Here is an 18406-nt window from a genome sequence, read left to right on the forward strand (position 1 = left end):
CTATCGGTACAAGTTCTTAATGTTCCTCTGCTACACAATTGGTTTAATGCAGTCTGAAGTACAGTTGAAGATGCATGTGTTGGTAAATTGTCAAACGCTATCACTGCATCACATCTTAATACAACTTATTTCTGCATCTTCAGAGATGTTCATCTCTGTGTACATCTCTCATGCGTGTCCTTAAATATTTTAAACAAATGGCACGTAATTGTGTTTTATGCGTGTTAATGAAAATGAAATGTCAACTGCGATATTGAAGAGGAAAAATGTGTTGAAATGGTGGCAATTTTATATGAAGTAGAAGAAGAAATGAATGTTGTCTGCCTTCAGAAAATTGTACAGTTGCCCCAAATTATATATATATATATATATATATATATATATATATATATATATTTTTTTTTTAACCCCTGACTTAATGTGGGTTTTTGGTATATGAGCACCATCTTTAATATCAGACTTTCACATCTGTCTGGCATCAGCAGCCACACTTGGATTAGTTTCTTTATAGCCTGTTAAAATTTCAAAATACACTATCGGGTGTGGTTTCAGACTGCCACAATCAAAAACTGAAGTCTGCTATTTCTCAATTTACTCAGACTGGTATTTAATGTTTGGTGCCACTACAGAATTGGGTTTGTTTCTATGTTTTCTGACAAATTTCAGTCTGCAGATTTCCTACACCTCCACATGTCTTTGCCTCCCTATATAACATTTCTATCCTTTCCCTCCTTGCACATGTTAACTGTCCAGCAGCAGCATGTCCCCCCTCAGGCTCCTGTCCAGCGAGATGTTCGTCTCCACCCCCTCCAGAGCCCTTCCAGCTTTGTCACTGCACATCTTGGGACTCAGCAGGGGGACTCCTGCCACAGTAGACCCTGCATGGCTCCATACCGGCCACTGCATTGATACGGTGCAGCTGTTTCCAAATCCAGCCCTTGATTTTGATCCTCTTCCCTTTTTCTAACACGCTGTCCCTAAGGACACTTCGGACCTGGTCCTGTGGGCGTCTGATGTTTTAGTTGTTCCTGGTTAATTCACTGAGGTTAACATGCATGATTATTATTAATAAAGGCTGTTCTTAGGCACCTTTTTCTCCTTCAGAGGTTATTTTTTAACCCTCATCATTTTAAACAGGCATTTAGAACCGAATACGATGTGCTCAGTGTCAGGGACTGTGTATGGAAATTGTAAAGCTGTGAGGCATATTTGAGATTTTATGCTGACTTGACAAGTAGGGACATGATTACAATATTATGCAAGTACAATATCCCCACAATCTGACTTCATAGATGACCAAGCACATCAAAGAACTCTTCTCTCAACAAACAAAATATTATACACTTTATAAAGTATTGCAGGGCAAAAATACACATTCTGTTTTCTGTATTTTGCATATATTCAAACTATGATTCTTTGACATGTTTTTACTGCCGTTTTCTTGTGTGTTGTATCCAGTGATAAAGTACATTTAACTATTTGCATTTTATGCTACTTTATACTTGCACTAAACTGAGGCAAACATTGTACTATTTACTCAACTACTTTTTTGTCAGCTAGTTAATAGTTACTTTGGAATGTTACTTTCAAATATGATTTTTTGACACTTAAATACATTTTTCTGATAATACTTCTGTACTTTTACTGAAGGAAAAACATGCAGGACTTTTACTTGTAATGGAGTTAATTTGACATTGCGGTTTATCTACTTTTACTTAAGGAAAAGATCTGAGTATTTCTTTCACCACTAAGGCCCATTCAGTAACCGCTTTTTATAGCAATGAATGGTTTTCTCACCCAGTCTTACTGATCTGTTGTGATTGTCTATATGTTAGAGAAGTACTCAGATCTTTTAGTAAATGTAGCAATACCACAGTGTAGAAATACTCTGCTACAAGTAAGAGTCATGTATTCAAAAATGTTACTCAAGTCAAAGTACCAAAGTATTAGCATCAAAATATACTCCAAAAGTAAAAGTACTTGTTATGCAGAATGGCCCATATCATATATTTAATCATTTATGGACAAGACTTTAATGTTGCAGCTGATGAAAGTGGAACTAGCTGCAACTACATGCATCTTTAACTTTACATCATCTTTTATTAGGTAATTAACCTATATATAGTAAAAATTATTTGAAATCTCAAAGAAACTAAAGCTGTCAGATACATGTAGTGGTGTAACATATTTTCCTCTAAAATGTAGTATACTAGAAGTATAATGTAGTATAAAAAGGAATTACTTAAGTACATCAAAACTTTACTTGATGAGTAAATGTGCTTAGTTACTTTCCACCACTGCTAGAGGAATAAAATACAATGAATCTAATGCATCCAGCGTGTTTTAGTATTTAGTATTTTAGTGTTTTGGGTCATAATGTTTAAAGTAGTGCTTCAGTGGCTGAGGACTCGAAACAGAAGATGAATCAACTTTTCTTATTTAATGTTTAGGGACAGGCTAAACAATTTTGAAACCGTTTTTCTCACTGTAAATAAAGGTGCACACACTTCCAGCTCCTCCACATACAGCAGGTGTCCTGACTCCCCCCCTGTCCTGTCCATCGAGAGAGGAGTGGGGGCTTTTTATTTATTTATTTTTACCGGGGATGAGGAGAAGGAGCAGGAGGAGGGACTGCACCTCTCTCACCTTTGCAACAGATGAGCCGATCTTCAGTATCCTCCACACTGTGGCAGCTACCGTAATCTGTTTTTAATGACGCTGTGGAGGATCCCGCGAGACTCTCCAGTCGTTCATCCCGCAGCTGGTTGGACGGCAGCAATTTGGAGAAGTTTGTGTGTTTGTGTATATGTGTGTGTGTGTGTGTGTGTGTGTGTTTTCCCTGCAGCAGGTCTGAAATTTGAGCCAGTGATTTTTAGGAATATTTTAAGCAACGCGTTTTTAATGGGAATAATTTTTAAAACAGGATAACTCACCTTTTTCGGATAAATTTCTTACATTTACGCAGCAAAATACAGGAAAAGAAAAAAAAGCTTTTCAAACAAAAATGTAACATTCTCCTTTTATTTTATAATTATGCGTTGTCATTAAAGTCGAAATTATTAAACAATTTAAATCTATTTTCTCCACTTTTCCCTGCAGGAGCGTGAACTCTGCTATTTATCTACAAACAAATTATTTTCTTTGATAGGTTTCCCACCAGCTCTTTGAAATAAAACAATTACCGCATTCTTTGTGCAATAATTGTCAATCATCCACATTAAATTGATAGGCTTTAAATGGACAGAATAATAGCGTAAATTGTTTTACAATGGAACAGCTAAGCAGGATGATTTGCTATTGCTGACATGCCCGCGGCTTTACCAGCTCCAAATAATGCCATAGGTTAATGCATAAATAAGCAAATCAAATCCATGCGTTACCCCAATTCAATTCATTTAATTCCTCTTTAATAAAGAAGCAGACCCGCCCCCCGTCCCCGGATTTGTGCAATGAATGCTATAAATGTAAATCAATCTAGATGAGAAAGAATCCCATTGAAAGAGCAGAGAAATTTCATCTGGGAAAAGGAGACAAATGTAGGAGGGGCCCGCTCATAAAAAGCAGCTGTTTCACAGTAATCTTTTTTCGTGCCCTGTCACTCACCTTGCCTTTTCACTATCTCTGCAGCTCCACAAAAAAACCCTCCGCTATTGTATTTAGTTGCCATATCTTCTTTCCCATTAGGCTACGTTGAAGTCCATATTCGTCCAGAGAGAGAAAGAGAGAGAGAGCGCGCACAACTTTCCCACTTTTTCGGACAATCCCCTTGTAGTTGTTGGAGTGAAAAGAAGAGTGCATGGATGTCAAATTGCCCTCAAAACACCATGAAAGATTGATTTGCAGCACTTTTCAGGGCCCTGACATTACTTGGAGGGGAGCTGAATAGGAAACCTGTGAGCCGGGGATGGAATAAAGATGTCCTCTCTGCTGGAAAAGAAGGAAAACTGCCCATTTAGCCCCAGTCCATCAAGCCCGAAAAATAGGCAAGAGAGGAAAAAACACAGAGGACTGTGACTATAGAGAAGAAAAGGCCCGTATATACTCATCTAAACGTTGTCACAATACCGAGGGGGCTCCGAACATCCATGAATATTAAACCGCTTACCTAAACAAGGGCTTGAAAAAGTGAACCACGTCAAAGCAGCTTTGCATTTTTTGCATGCGAACAATGCTGTAAAAAAAAAAGCCCACTTCGAGCTTGTTTCCATTCTTGTCATTCCCGCGCTAAACTCCTCACAAAAAAATAATATTACCAGCGCATGAATACGAAATGCCTGAGAAAAAAATGGGCGAGCAGCTCCCAGACTCAATGACCCACTTCTGCGGACAGAAACACTCAACGTGTTGCTTTAACTCACACAAATGCTTTTTATTCGTTTTAGTTGTGCATTAATTTAAAACAGCGTAAAATTGTTTTAATTCGTAGGCTATTTACATGTACAACCGAGTGCAGTCTATTCATAATTTGCGCTATAATATTTTTTTTCTTTAATCTTTTTAAGCACTTTAAAGTTTTGATTTTTGTCCGTTTTCGATCTTAAATATATTTTAAAATGTTTTATTGTCATTTTATCGAATCAGCATGCATTTGCAGCTTTGAACAAACATGTTGCAGTAATTTAATGTCAAGCATTAAGTGCAGATAATTACTATAAATTAAGTTTTGCTCGCTCTCTCTTTCTCTCTCTCCTCTGTGTTTTTAATGGCTCTGCTGGTGTGTGGCGGTGCAGCAGGCAGGTCCACGCGGTGAGGGGTGTGTCATTAATAAGTAATTAGACAGCGGTCACACTAGCCAGTTATATAAAGAGACCCTTGCAGCCAGGCAGGGCAGCTTTACGCACAGAGAGTTTGGAGCAGAGGGGCGGACTTAGGAGCAGCTATTGGTGTCCACTTCTTCTTCTTCTTCTTCTTCTTCTTTTATCGCTGATTTGCAGCTGCACCGTGGTTGTCATATTTATACCCCTCTTGCGCCTTGCAACATGGGCTCCGTACTACCCGCAGACGCTTTGGCTCTCAAGTCTGGATTTAAGTGTCCGAGCCGCTCGCTGTCAGACGTGATCACCTCGGACATCCTGCACAGCTTCTTGTACGGCAGGTGGAGGAACGTGCTGGGCGAACACCTGGCGGAGGAGCGGCAGAGCGGCAGCAGCCCCAAGACCGCCTTCACCGCTGAGGTGCTGGCTCAGTCCTTCGCTGGAGGTAGGCTGACATGCTGTTTTTTTTTCGTTTTTAGCCATGACTGGTTTTATCATATTGTTGTGCGTGTTTGGAAGGTTTTAATTGCACTTTTGTACCATACTTTAGTGAGTTTAAGCGTTTTATTCAAGCTAAATGTTTTAGCAATAAAAATCAAAATTTGATTATATTTTTCATTACCTAAATATTTGTTTTGATTATATTATATTGTAAACAATTTCCTACAAATGTGTATCACTGAAATCCAAAGGGAAATGTTTCTTTTTTCCACTGACAGCTAAATAAATAATATCATCATTTTCTAAAAGATCCCACAATGTGCCCCCCAAAAACTAAAACAGGATTCATTGTCTTCGCAAACATTTTATTTCCCAAAGTTTCCCCAAACCAACTAGTTGCTGTTTTCTGCATTTTAGTTTTCTGCGACCCATTTAACGTATTAACCCTTTCAGAGCTCTGAGACCTCGTGTTTGTGGCTTGTTAGGCGTGTAACTGTCGCTGATTGAAAGACGCAGGGCATTAAATTCATTTGGTTAACTTTGTGCTTGACCTGGGAAAGTTTCCACTTAAACCTCGAGGAGAGAAAGGTTTTCTTTCTTTGAGATGTCCCGGGTTTTTATCCCGCATTCATCAATCTCCGGACAGTCTCTTTTCCTCTCTTGGCAGCTATGGGGCTCCGGAGCTTTTCTCTTTCTCTCCCCTTAAAAGATTTGCTGTTCCTCGGATAATGCACCGTGAAGGCTAAATCTAATGCTATTCATTGCATGTCAACCATCTAATCGCCTTTCCATTTTTTTGTTGCAGAAATTCCTGAGTCTTTTAAACAAGTCCTCGTTTCATTCAGCGCAAATTTATTGCTACAAAGTTCTTAAAAGGATAATGAATTTGGAATTAGCCGTTTCTTTTCCAGTAAAGTTTAATGAATATCACATCTGAAGCATGACAAATTGCTGGACCCTGGGCAATAGAGGACCATTTAACCCCTATTCGCACGGGCTTTTTCGCAGCCTCAAAAAGAACTTTGATTTTGACATTAAAGAAGCGCAAGATTTTTTTTTCCTTTTTCAATGCGGATGAAAATGCTTTCCGAGGGGGTTTCTCTGCACAACAAAAACTTTCAATTCAACTAGATAATCGAATTAAACGGAGGATAAGGTGTAGCTTAATATTTCGTGACCAAAATAAGATCCAGTCCATTTGCTGCTTTCAGGACTTTTCCAGCATTCCTGTTTCATGAGGCGCTTTGGCATCAGCTCACCCCGCTGAACAACAGCTCTGCAATGCGTTACTCCGAATTACATTTATGTGCAGTTTTACTCCTGCACAATTTTAGAAAATCTGTTTGAAGAAATGGCTGCAAAGTTTCTATTTCTAACATCGCTGGCACTTTAGATTCCATTTTCCATGCTTATATTTGTTCTTTATACTTGCAGAGGTGCAGAAGCTGTCCAGCCTTGTGCTGCCCACTGAAGTGATCATCGCCCAAAGCTCCATCCCTGGAGAAGGCCTGGGCATCTTCTCAAAGACTTGGATCAAAGCAGGAACCGAGATGGGCCCTTTCACAGGGAGGGTCCTGTCCCCTGAACACGTGGACCTGCTCAAGAATAACAACCTCATGTGGGAGGTGAGCTGAAATATCTGATGCAGTCTACACTTCATTCATTCAGCCTGCAGGAAAGGCTGCTGTTGATAGATTATATATAGGCTTGTGACGCGGTGTTTCTTTGCTGCTGTGTGAGCTCAGGTGTTCAACGAAGACGGCACGGTCCGCTACTTCATCGATGCCAGCCAGGAGGATCAGCGCAGCTGGATGACTTACATCAAGTGCGCCCGGAATGAACAGGAGCAAAACCTGGAAGTGGTGCAGATCGGCAGCAGTATCTTCTACAAGGCGGTGGAGGTGAGAGTGAACTCAAAATCTGTTTCTGTTCAGCAGCTTGCAAAAATAATGCTGTGGGTCTCGGGGCCTTGGGTGGCTTTATGGGGTTTTATTGACGACCACCAAGAATAGAATGTCCTTTAGAACAGCGCCACCTGTTGGCCAATATGGGAAATGAATATCTGATTTCTGTATGGCTCCCAGTTACAACAGTCACAGAGCAGCAAACTAAAGTCACGTGTAGATTGGCTGAACTTTGGCCTATTTCCTTCCTTCGTCAGACCATCCCACCAGACCAGGAGCTTCTTGTCTGGTATGGAAACACCCACAACACATTCCTGGGAATCCCCGGAGTTCCAGGAGCAGATGAAGAACAGCAGAAGAAAAGCAGGAATGGTGAGTAGCCTAATTTACGGATCAATGTCACAACCTGTTTTAATTGTCTGTGGGTGTCATAGCTTTAGGGAGTGTCATTACGGTGGACAAGTGTTAGCCAGTTTATTTCATAGCGATACATTTTTAGATAGGCCTACAGATTTTTGATTCTTTAGGCTACCCTACAGATGAACCCCTGGGCAGGACCCATCCGTATCAAACTTTATCTGTAGCCTAAGGGCTTGAACTGATCTCCCTCTTCTTTGTTTCCTCTCCCAGACGAGTCCCACTCCTGTGACGGCCCTTCCGCCTGCTCCCCACCCTCCTCCATCACGGCCGGTCGGATGCGCTGCGTCATCTGTCATCGCGGCTTCAACTCCCGCAGCAACCTGCGCTCCCACATGCGCATCCACACTCTGGACAAGCCCTTCGTCTGCCGCTTCTGCAACCGCCGTTTCAGCCAGTCGTCCACGCTCCGAAACCACGTCCGCTTGCACACCGGCGAACGGCCCTACAAGTGTCACGTCTGTCAGAGCGCCTACTCGCAGCTTGCGGGCCTGAGGGCGCACCAGAAGAGCGCACGGCACAAACCGGCGGCGCACGCCGCCGACGTGCAATCCCAAGTGTCCCCTCCTACTTCACAGATCACAGCCATGCCCCACCAGCACCAGATGCCCCTGGTGCACCACATTCCCACCATGGTGCTATGATGATAGGACAGACAGGGACAGTCACTCAGAACAACGTTGCACTTTAGATTATAGCTGTAGTGGAGACGTAAAGGGAGATCCGGATGTGACAGGCCATCATTAAGGAAATACATTGTTGTTGGAGTTGATGTGACACTAAAGCATCTCACAAAGACATTTAAATGTGTCACCTTATTTGTATTCCTTGTTTCTTTGGCTTTCATGTGATCCAAATTCCAGCAGAAAGATATTTTAATGATTGTATTGTGGAAAGCAGAAATACAGTATGCTGAAAAACAACTCAAGATACTTTGTTATTAATGCTTCTCTGTGTGAGTAGAATATATCACCACAAATGTGAGTTTTTTTTATTTTTATCACATCTTCACCAGCTCAGGTGAAAAGTACTTTCAAACAACAGTCTTTGTGTAGAGTGAGTAGAAACTAAGGGATGTGGCCACAAGTGTACATTGTTTCAGCTGCATCGTCCCACACTGTAAACTGTCACTTTAACTTTGCACAGACTGTATTCTGTACTATTATGTAATTGTAAAATTGTATTGTATGCTACTGTACATGTGAATGTAAATACATTTGTGATTTCTTCTATTCTAAATAAATATGATATTACATTTATGATGGTGATTATTGTAGAGTTCTAGCAAAGTAATGGTAAGTCAGTTACTCACCCATCAAAACACCTGTTGCTGCTTTGAAATCTCCCCAGTCAATCATAAACACTCAGCATATACTCTCTTTTCCTGTTCTGTCACTAGTTGACAGTGACTGGCTCCATTTCACCTGTAGAAGCTGCATGCATTATAACCTGTTCTTAAAAGAGAGTAAAATCCAGACCAAAGACTGAGATTTTCTGACTACATCAGTCTAAGCTGATTCAATATGATAATCTAGTCAATTTAATTGTACTCCAAACAAAAAAGAGATCTGAAGTTAATTTTAACAAGTGTTCGATAAAATAGGAAATCTGCCTAAGATTCCATCACTTAAACACTTATTTTACTGAGAAAAATCATTACGAAGAAACACACCCTTTGCCAAATAATTTAATGGCTCGTTTTTGTTGGTCATATCAGAAGAGTTTTATTGATGATGCTTTTACTTTAAATAAAACTGCCTCGTCCCTCGAGAAACCGACAAACACTTTATGTATGTCACACACATTATGTGCACTATGATGTGAATGGCTGATCTAGTCTACTAAAATACCATGGACAGTATATTATGGGACGAGGCCAACCCGCTGGTTTGAATGGAGAGCAGTGAAACCTGTGTCTTCTGCGCATGATCGCGCAGCATAACCGTGGTTTAATGACGTAGAACAAAGGCAGAAACACCGTAATTCTGGTAGCTGCATAGCTGCACAAACAAAAAGTTTCTTGGCTCAGTGTGTTTGTCTGACTTGGATCGTTACTGTTTAATCAGCCCACCCACGAGGCTCACCTGCAAGACCCAACGCAGCGTCACTGATGGCCGAATAGCCTAGTTGTTTTAGATTCACTGAGAGTTTATAATCTAAGCAATACGGTTACATCTCTCATGTGCGACGGGACGTCACAGGGTTTTGACGTCATTTTGGGCCTACATGGAACCGTCCATGCAGGCTTTGGTCGGCTTCTCTGCTTCAAGTGTGGCTTACTCCCTTGTAAAATACGCACTCTCATTTGACAAGTTCCTAATGATACTGAGTAATTAAAAATAAATCGAATTTATGTCTTATTCAATATTGTTTTCTCTTGGTTATTATTGAATAATTTTTTTTCTTCACTCTGACGGTAATTTTCTCCTGCAGTTGTTTTTTCCACATGATGGCGACACATACTCAAGAAAAACAGAGTCTCTTAAGAAAAATGCCGGCCTCTCCTGGAGAAACTGTGTAAGGACACTTTTATGACTCAGACAATGACATAATCTTGACAACCAATTTATTCAATTCTCAGGTTTAATTTGCTGTGCTGGCCACTTTCATACCATATAAATGATTGGTACATACAGGAAATTGTAAGCCACTTCTGAGCCACTGCTGCACTTGTCAGCTGTCAGACATCATCCAACTTCCCAACCAGGAGTTTTAGGACAAGTCATCATTAAAACAAGCACAGAGCAAAAAAGATCAAGTAAATACGCTTGAGAGGTAAATCGGGTGGTGGGGAAATGTGCATCTCTTCTGTCCACTCTGCTGGGAGCAATTAGGGATGATTTTGAGTGGATTTTGTTCCATCACTTGAGACTGTCCACACGTTCTGCCCTGCTCAGTGAGGAAAACAGGACAGTTTAGCCATCAGAGGTACATAGATCATTATTTCAAAATGGTCCAATTTCACCCAAACGAGCTGCACCTTCATACTGGTATGGGCATCCTGCTGATGTCCTGTCCTTCTTTGAGGAGCCACAGCAGGAGACTATGCATTCAGCGGCATTGCGCAGTGCTGAAGGAAGACATAGTGAACCAGACAGGGATCCTTCTTTTATCTGTTTGTAGTATCAGCCACATGTCTTTTCTGCTGAGATAATGTTATAGCAGGTAACCTGATCCCACCCCTATCAGGTTTAACACGCTCCATTTTACACAGTACAATCCTGCTGTACTATGCATTTTCATGTCTTAAGTCTAGACTTAATTCAAAATAATTTTGCAACACAGTGAAAAGAATAACTATTGTGAAAAAATATGCCATTCACAGATGCATCTTCTTTGTAAATCCTGTTTACTATGATAAAGTCTGTTTAAAAACTTGCTATAAATTTGTCTCAGAAAGTTTTAGTACTTACCAGAGAATAATAGTCACAGCATAGTTCAGCTCTAATGCTTCCTTTAGGAGTTAGTCTTGAAGTCCAGCTCATCTGTTCCCATGTGCCAAGTGTAAAGATGTGTGTGCAATGACACTACAAGACAATGACACAGCGTTTCTCGGTTGCACAGACTCTAGTACTCCACTGACTGATGCCCCGTTCACCTCCCTCTGAGGTCAGTGAACTGAGCCATCACACATATACTGGAAATGTTAGGCTACGATGAGAATGAGACATTGCCACTGACAGTAATTAACATATAACAGTGTATGCGTTTATGATGAGCTATATTTTCATACAATGTATATAGATAAAAAACAAAAATAAAATAATCATATATGATAACAACTGCAATCGGGGTGTGAAGACTGTCGGGATGTAGGCCTATATGTCAGTTTTTGTGAGGAAATATTTAGAAATATAGTGACACAATGCTTTATGCACACCTCCTTCTTCTCAATCTACACTCTCACCCATCTCACCATAAAGCTAAGAGTTATTACAAACAGCAATAGGAATAATAGGAAACAATGGTCTCAAGATTTTTGCTGAGGAGAGGCCACCAAAATGACTTTTCAGTTGTCATCATCATGGTGTTTGTATATGTTTTAGTTTTTACAAGTTAAAAAAACTATTCTCAAGGGAAAACAACATGCAATTTCACACATGTCACACCATGTCAGTAAATCATGTTTCTCCTCAGCTATACACCCCATTACACATTTTAAATTCTGTTTGTGCTACCTACAGTATTAAGGTAAAATAACTTTGATAATGTTGTTTTGGGAAGTAAAAATATCTAAAACATAATATAGAATATTCTGATATTTCAGTTTTTCTTTTTTAATAAAAACAAAAATTTCTACATTTCTGTTTTTTTCTGTAAAGATGGGGTGCTGAGTGTACATTACTGAGAAATAAAATGAACTTATTTGATTTTTGGAAAATGGCTGCAATGAAACAAAGAGTGAAAAATTTAAAGGGGTCTGAATACTTTCCGTACCCACTGTATACTCTACTGAAATGAGATTAAGAAGAAATATGGATTGAATTATCTTAACAAATAATATTGATGAATTAGTAAATATTAATATGGTTATTTATTGAGAAAGTTAATTTGCTTGTATAAACTATCATACTTTTAATAATTAAATTAAATTAATTAAATAAATCTCATTAAACTTTTCTCCTTTCATGAACAGACTGTTGAAAAGGATAATTACAGTTTTTCTGTTTAAAACACCAAATTCGTGTTTAGAAAGAAGTTCTTATAAACAGAGATGGATGAAAACACAAATCTGTTGAGGGAGATTGTGTAAGTGAGAAGAGGACAATGGAGGCTATCTGTAAATACGGAATCAATCGATTCCTTGCTGGAGCGATGATGCTGATATCTCTTAGTAGAGTCTTGTCGCTTCACAGCAGCTGGTGGTCTGTTGTCATTTTTCTGTGGCTAGCTTTCAGTGCTAGCTAGCCGCTTGATTTTCTCTCCAACATACTTAGATCCAGCAGGTGGGTCACAGTTTATGTCAACAACTTTGCACAGAGCGAAGCTAAATAAACTAGTGCAACGAAAGCATTGGCTTATAAAAGTAGCCGCTCGTTGTTAGAAATAAATGTTGTCAGATGTAGCTGAAAGTTAAAAAATGTCAGCTAACAGCTAGCTTGCTTGTTAACATGTTAGCTAGCTTAACGTTAGCTTGACTGACATATCGGGGCCAGCATAGCTGCACACTAAGCTCGTAACTGATTTTGCTTAAACTCACACAAACGCCCTGTAGTTATCCGACATTTAGCTAGTTAATGTGTCGCAGGTCAGCAGGAAGGCTGTCTTCAGTGTAAACACAGTAACTTGTTATGAGTTTTTACGCAAAGCGACACAAATGTCCATGTTCGGTCATCTTCACACGGTAGATAGTTCAGTACAGCTGCACACATCTACTCAGACTTAGACAAGGGTACTGATTCATTTTTATAACGTTTAGTTCACATGGCAGTCCTAATTTTGTAGGTGTATGTTAGCTTGTAACTGAGGAAATGCCACGCTACCATGGCTCTGTTCCAGTAACGACCATGCTTATGTACATAACGTTATATCGTAAGCCCCTCCTTCACACTGCCACTGTTTCTTTGACAACTCTGAGCAAAACGTTAAGCCATTAAGTTCAGTGTCCATAATGGAGTACTTGTGGATGCACTGACATGCCAAATATCAGGGCTGCCAACTTTTCAATTTAGTTTGGAGTGAGGTTCGATATTGAGAATGTCGGATTTGACATTACTCACCGCAGGGGCCCGGGTCATCGCTCTGAAAAACATCAGCAGACACATTCATAATTTTAAAATATGTTTAGATGAAACGTGAATCAGATCAGTGATCAGCATTCTTGCCAACCTCACAGTCTAAATTGGGAGATCAAACCTTACCTGTCATTTGGGAGTTTTTCTTGCATTCTAGAGAATTTATGAAGTATTTTAGTTGCTAAAATGCAAAACCTTAGGTTTTCCTTTAACAATGGAGGGGACACTTATGTAGTGGTGGGTCTGAGGGTCCTCCCCCAAAATATCTTTAGTATTAAACACTTAGTTTCATCTATAAAGATTTTGTTCCAATTTCTGCCTTTTCTGCATCCATTTATGGTGGATTTTTTAATTATTATTTAATTATCTTTTTTTCATGATTTAGTCTTCTCTCTTCTTTTGTGTTTTTGTTTGAGGAAGTAACCTCTTTAAACGTGATTGCGGCATGTTTTCATGTCAATGATAAATTAATTCATTTCAATTCAGTTATAAACTCCTGGACTTTAATAGCTCCTGGGTTTCAGCAGGTTTTCTGCTCATATTCAAAACTTTCTTTACATTCAAAATCTTTCCCACATATGTGTTTTCTGACATTACGAGACTAATGCCGTCATTTAATTAGAATTCATAATAATTAAATAAATAAATAAAAGTCTACCAATACCTGAGAAAATTGTTGTATGTCGTGAGAGCGTGTGAGAAGTGTCAGTTGCATGAGTCTCACGCTCAGTGCATGTAAGTTGGCAGCTCTACAAATATGAGGATGATAGCTTTAATGAGTTGCTCTGACAGCAAGAGCTCCGAGCACAGTTCACTGCTGTCTGTACATTGTATCATACACCAGTATGTTATCTCTCAGCTGTCAGGCTCAAATTAGTCCCAGTAAAGGTGGAGCCTCAAGTTGTGTATTGGTGCAAAGTAACAAAAAATATGACTTATGAAACTGTGTGCTACAGGATTGTGTTTGCTTTCATATAACATCACTTCCATGTACATATGTATATGTATGTGTGTGTGTGTGTGTGTGTGTGCGGGGGGTACGCAGGATGTTAGGATGGATTGTGGCCCAGTTCTGCCGGACAGCCTGGTGTTAGAAATCTTCCTGCGTCTGCCCCATGATGCCGTGTTGAGAGCGAGTCTGACCTGCAGACAGTGGCTGGCTGTCTCCAGAGATGAGTTCCTTTGGAGGGAGCTGTTCTACAGCTACTACCGCATACCACGCTCTGTTCCCCGACACCCAGGTAGATCATTATAATTGTGTGTTCAACAGATGAAAACAAAGTCTGTTACATATATTTATGGCACAAAACAACACTGATGACAGCTTTATGTATAGATGTTTGGACTGATTTGCAGCTTTAAATAACTTCTGATCTACCTTTGTGCAGCGGCAGTGTCATGGTACAGGGAGTTCAGGCGTCTGTTTGACTGCATCCCCTGTGTGGAGGTTCAGACGCTGAGAGAGCACAGTGACCAAGTCCTCCACCTGGCTTTCTCTCACAGGGGCCACCGGTTCTCCTCCTGCTCCAAAGACTGCACTGTGAAGGTAGGATTTGAGAGATTATTGAGGTTACTTTTTCTTGGATCTTACTTCTTACTTTTCTTACTTAAAACATCCTGTCAACACATTTAACATGCTCATACTGCATTCCGTATGTGTTTAAAGAATTGGATAAGAAACTCCCACAAAATATCAGTTATAATAATCTTTTTGGCACTTTGTGTTCTTATTGACTGTGCTGGAAGAGGTTTTTTTTTTCTTTCCAGGTTTTAAGTACCTTTAATTAGTATCTTCTTTCAATCATATTTTGGGGTAGCTAACCTGGTAGAGTGCCTGCACCTTGTTCTAAGTCCTTACCTCAGCGGCTCAAGTTGGATTACGGCCAGTGCTCTTTCCTGCTTTTTGAAAGATTTAGTAAGGTTTCAATTTTAATGGCAGGCTTATGATTATCACCGAAAAGTCTCTTGCATGTCTGCTGGGGAGAAGAACTTCAACAATCATGCACCAACATCACTGGCAGTCTGACCACAGTACCTGGTAATAACTAACAGTTTAATATTGTGTTTAAGGTGTGGCAACAGTGGAGACACTGTGGATCACAATGCAGAACAAAGTAACACCAGTAACAATGTAGGAGCACATACAATGAGACTTATGCTTATAAATCTGTTGCCCCAGTACCTGCCGGGGTGGGGGGCTTCCCAACACACCTACCTCCTGCAACTGCAATCGCATGATCAGCACTCAGCCAATCATGTGACTAACGAAAACTGGACACTACATGTTGAGCATACTTTGAGTTAAACAGGATGAACTGTCTTACTTTGGGAAGTCAACTCTTGTAACATGGATATGCAACTATAAGAAATCTTTTTACATATTTTAGAAGGTTTTTTTGTGGCATTTTCTTTGCCTATATAAATACTGACAATAAAGCTTGACAAGAAACTTGGAAAGAGAGGGAATGGAGGATGACATTCAACAAAAGTTTCCAGACAGAATCGAATCTCTGTCTTCTGGCTTCCTGTGTGCAGCTATGGGACACGGAGCGGCTAGATGGTCATATCTCGCTGGTGCACAGCTCCAGCATGCGGCAGTTTAACTGGGGCTACACCCAGTTCTCCCAGTTCAACGCTGACGACACCCTGCTGCTCGTGTCTGGTGTCTACCTGGGCCCACACCACTCCTCGTCTGGGGAAATCGCTGTCATCAGTCTGGGTAGGAACCAAAGCAAATTCCACAACCTGTTGGTGATTCTTGAAGATGAGTTATTATTCACTGCAAACTTTCAGACAGCTGCAATGAAATGGTGTGCTCAAAGTCACGTAGTATCAGGCTTTTTAAACTCTCAATAAATCCTCCCTTAGTGAAGGTAGATGTAGATTTGGAAGCTTTCTTTCGTTTAACTTTCAGTCTGTGAGTTATTTAAATGAAAAAAGCCGAACTAACAGTTTGTGTGTGTGTGTGTGTGTGTATTTATATATATATATATATATATATAATCTTTTCTTCATTAATGTGTGTGTTTCCAACTCTCCCATTCTCCCCATGTCTTAACACGCAACAGAAAATTACACGCTGTTGTCGCGCGTGAGGAACAAGCCGTACGATGTGTTTGGCTGCTGGTTGAACGAGACCCACCTGATCTCTGGGAACCTGCACTGGATAGGGAACATGACGTCCTGCTCTGTGCTCTGGCTCAATAAAGCCTTCCAGGTAGGACCCAGTGCAGCAGCTAAGACCTGTTGGACATGTCAGTCAGAATATTTTCTTTCCTGTGCCGATGGAGGACCCACCGGAAGACTTTCATTGTTTTGTATTGTGCTGTAAGATTATATTAGTGTAAAAAACATCTGTAACATCTTTTAAGTCGAGTCATTATAATTTTTTTGATAACATGCTGCTATTGGTTTATGTGTTCGAATGAACACTGAAAAACATACATATATATATATATAAACAAATATTTAAATCATCACTTTTTTTTTTACACAATCTTAAAAAAGTCTTTTCTGCGACAGGATGTTGAATCGGAAAACGTCAACGTGGTCAAGCGCCTTTTCAAGATCCAGAACATCAATGCCAGCACCATACGCACAGTGATGGTGGCCCACTGCCGTCGTCATGACAACCCGGACTTGCTGCTGGACTACGAGGCTCAGTCTCAGGCTCGAAGGCAGAAAGGGCAGCAGCAGCAGCAGCACCAGCCCCTGCTCTTTGACCTGGGAACCTCCGGCAGTGATGAAGAAGATGAGGAGTTAGAGGACGAGGAGTGCCAGAGGGAAGCCAGGTGTCACGGCCTCCCCAGTGCCCGCCATTCTCAGCCCACCATGTCGGGCCTGGAGCACGTTATACAGGTAAGCTAGGTGTAAAACTCAAGCATTTTGGTCTATATTTGAAAGTAATATTGTTCTTCAGTCTGCCTCTTTTTTGTCATTTTCTTATGTCCTTCCTTTTAGAGTCGTAAAAATGTAGGGCCCAGGGAGCTGGCAATTGAGACCCGGGTGGCTCAGATGATGGGCAGAGCCCACACTAAGGCCCCTGACTCCAGCTTGATTGAGCCCTCTGATCCCGAGGAGGTAGAGGACAAAACGTATTTACTCTTTACTACTGGCAGCCTTACATACTCCCCTCACCAGATAGGTAAGAGTACTTCCAAGGCATGCAAATATAATGCAACACATTTTTGAAACTTTGTAGAAGAAAAATTAGACAAATGTCTCCTTTCATTTGGTGGTCTCTGTCCCTTTCCAGGTATAAAGCGGATCAAGCCGGACCAGATGACCACTTGTGGTCCTGTACTCGGAGAAGAGCGAAGCTCAGATGAATTTTTTGATTCCCTGGACCATGTCATTGATATCCATGGACACATCATTGGTATGGGCCTTTCTCCAGACCACAGGTAAGTAAATGATGTGTAGATTCAGGAGGCTTTAATATAGAAAATAAGCTATGTGACCTCCATATATATATACATTGAGGAAAATAAGTATTTGAACACCCTGCTATTTTGCAAGTTCTCCCACTTAGAAATCATGGAGGGGTCTGAAATTGTCATCTAGGTGCATGTCCACTGTGAGAGACATAATCTAAAAAAAAAAAATCCAGAAATCACAATGTATGATTTTTTAACTATTTATTTGTATGATACAGCTGCAAATAAGTATTTGAACACCTGAGAAAATCAATGTTAATATTTGGTACAGTAGCCTTTGTTTGCAATTACAGAGGTCAAACGTTTCCTGTAGTTTATCACCAGGTTTGCACACACTGCAGGAGGGATTTTGGCCCACTCCTCCACACAGATCTTCTCTAGATCAGTCAGGTTTCTGGGCTGTCGCTGAGAAACACGGAGTTTGAGCTCCCTCCAAAGATTCTCTATTGGGTTTAGGTCTGGAGACTGGCTAGGCCACGCCAGAACCTTGATATGCTTCTTACAGAGCCACTCCTAGGTTATCCTGGCTGTGTTCTTCGGGTCGTTGTCATGTTGGAAGACCCGGCCTCGACCCATCTTCAATGCTCTAACTGAGGGAAGGAGGTTGTTCCCCAGAATCTCGCAATACATGGCCCCGGTCATCCTCTCCTTAATACAGTGCAGTCGCCCTGTCCCATGTGCAGAAAAACACCCCCAAAGCATGATGCTACCACCCCCAT

The 18406-nt window shown here is 40.6% G+C and overlaps 2 protein-coding genes and 1 long non-coding RNA gene across 5 annotated transcripts in view; 2 read left to right on the plus strand and 1 right to left on the minus strand.

The window, feature by feature from the left end:
* Window positions 1-4827: 4827 nt before the first annotated feature.
* On the plus strand, window positions 4828-8773 carry LOC123982117 (PR domain zinc finger protein 12-like). Its single transcript, XM_046067498.1, has 5 exons — window positions 4828-5199; window positions 6630-6820; window positions 6941-7096; window positions 7357-7471; window positions 7730-8773. Exons 1-5 carry the CDS (start codon window positions 4980-4982, stop codon window positions 8158-8160), a joined length of 1113 nt encoding a protein of 370 aa, XP_045923454.1. The 5' UTR covers window positions 4828-4979; the 3' UTR covers window positions 8161-8773.
* A 1325-nt stretch (window positions 8774-10098) lies between these two features.
* Window positions 10099-13249, minus strand: LOC123982322. 2 transcript variants are annotated; one of them, XR_006827941.1, is made up of 4 exons: window positions 13237-13249; window positions 10930-11043; window positions 10497-10586; window positions 10099-10405 (listed from the first exon to the last, which is right to left on the minus strand). It is a non-coding gene; the product is annotated as an uncharacterized LOC123982322 (long non-coding RNA). The 2 variants fall into 2 exon arrangements; XR_006827940.1 differs by lacking the exon at window positions 13237-13249 and adding an exon at window positions 12717-12929.
* Window positions 12320-18406, plus strand: part of fbxw5 (F-box and WD repeat domain containing 5) — a 12083-nt gene continuing 5996 nt past the window's right edge. For both annotated transcript variants that reach the window (XM_046067773.1, XM_046067774.1), the window contains exons 1-8: window positions 12320-12462; window positions 14297-14492; window positions 14640-14797; window positions 15787-15970; window positions 16320-16468; window positions 16774-17109; window positions 17212-17395; window positions 17507-17654. In XM_046067773.1, coding sequence (XP_045923729.1) covers window positions 14306-14492; window positions 14640-14797; window positions 15787-15970; window positions 16320-16468; window positions 16774-17109; window positions 17212-17395; window positions 17507-17654 — 1346 coding nt within the window. In that variant the 5' untranslated portion in view covers window positions 12320-12462; window positions 14297-14305. The remainder of the gene's footprint in view (window positions 12463-14296; window positions 14493-14639; window positions 14798-15786; window positions 15971-16319; window positions 16469-16773; window positions 17110-17211; window positions 17396-17506; window positions 17655-18406) is intronic.

Source organism: Micropterus dolomieu, linkage group LG13 (genome assembly GCF_021292245.1).
Source record: "Micropterus dolomieu isolate WLL.071019.BEF.003 ecotype Adirondacks linkage group LG13, ASM2129224v1, whole genome shotgun sequence".
Taxonomy (NCBI): Eukaryota; Metazoa; Chordata; class Actinopteri; order Centrarchiformes; family Centrarchidae; genus Micropterus; species Micropterus dolomieu.

Excerpts from the sequence above, each read along its gene's own strand:
- LOC123982117 (XM_046067498.1), top strand. The coding sequence starts at position 4,980 with ATGGGCTCCGTACTACCCGCAGACGCTTTGGCTCTCAAGTCTGGATTT. Across the intron at positions 7,097-7,356 it reads TCTTCTACAAGGCGGTGGAG|ACCATCCCACCAGACCAGGA; the intron begins GTGAGAGTGAAC and ends TTCCTTCGTCAG. Across the intron at positions 7,472-7,729 it reads GCAGAAGAAAAGCAGGAATG|ACGAGTCCCACTCCTGTGAC; the intron begins GTGAGTAGCCTA and ends TTCCTCTCCCAG.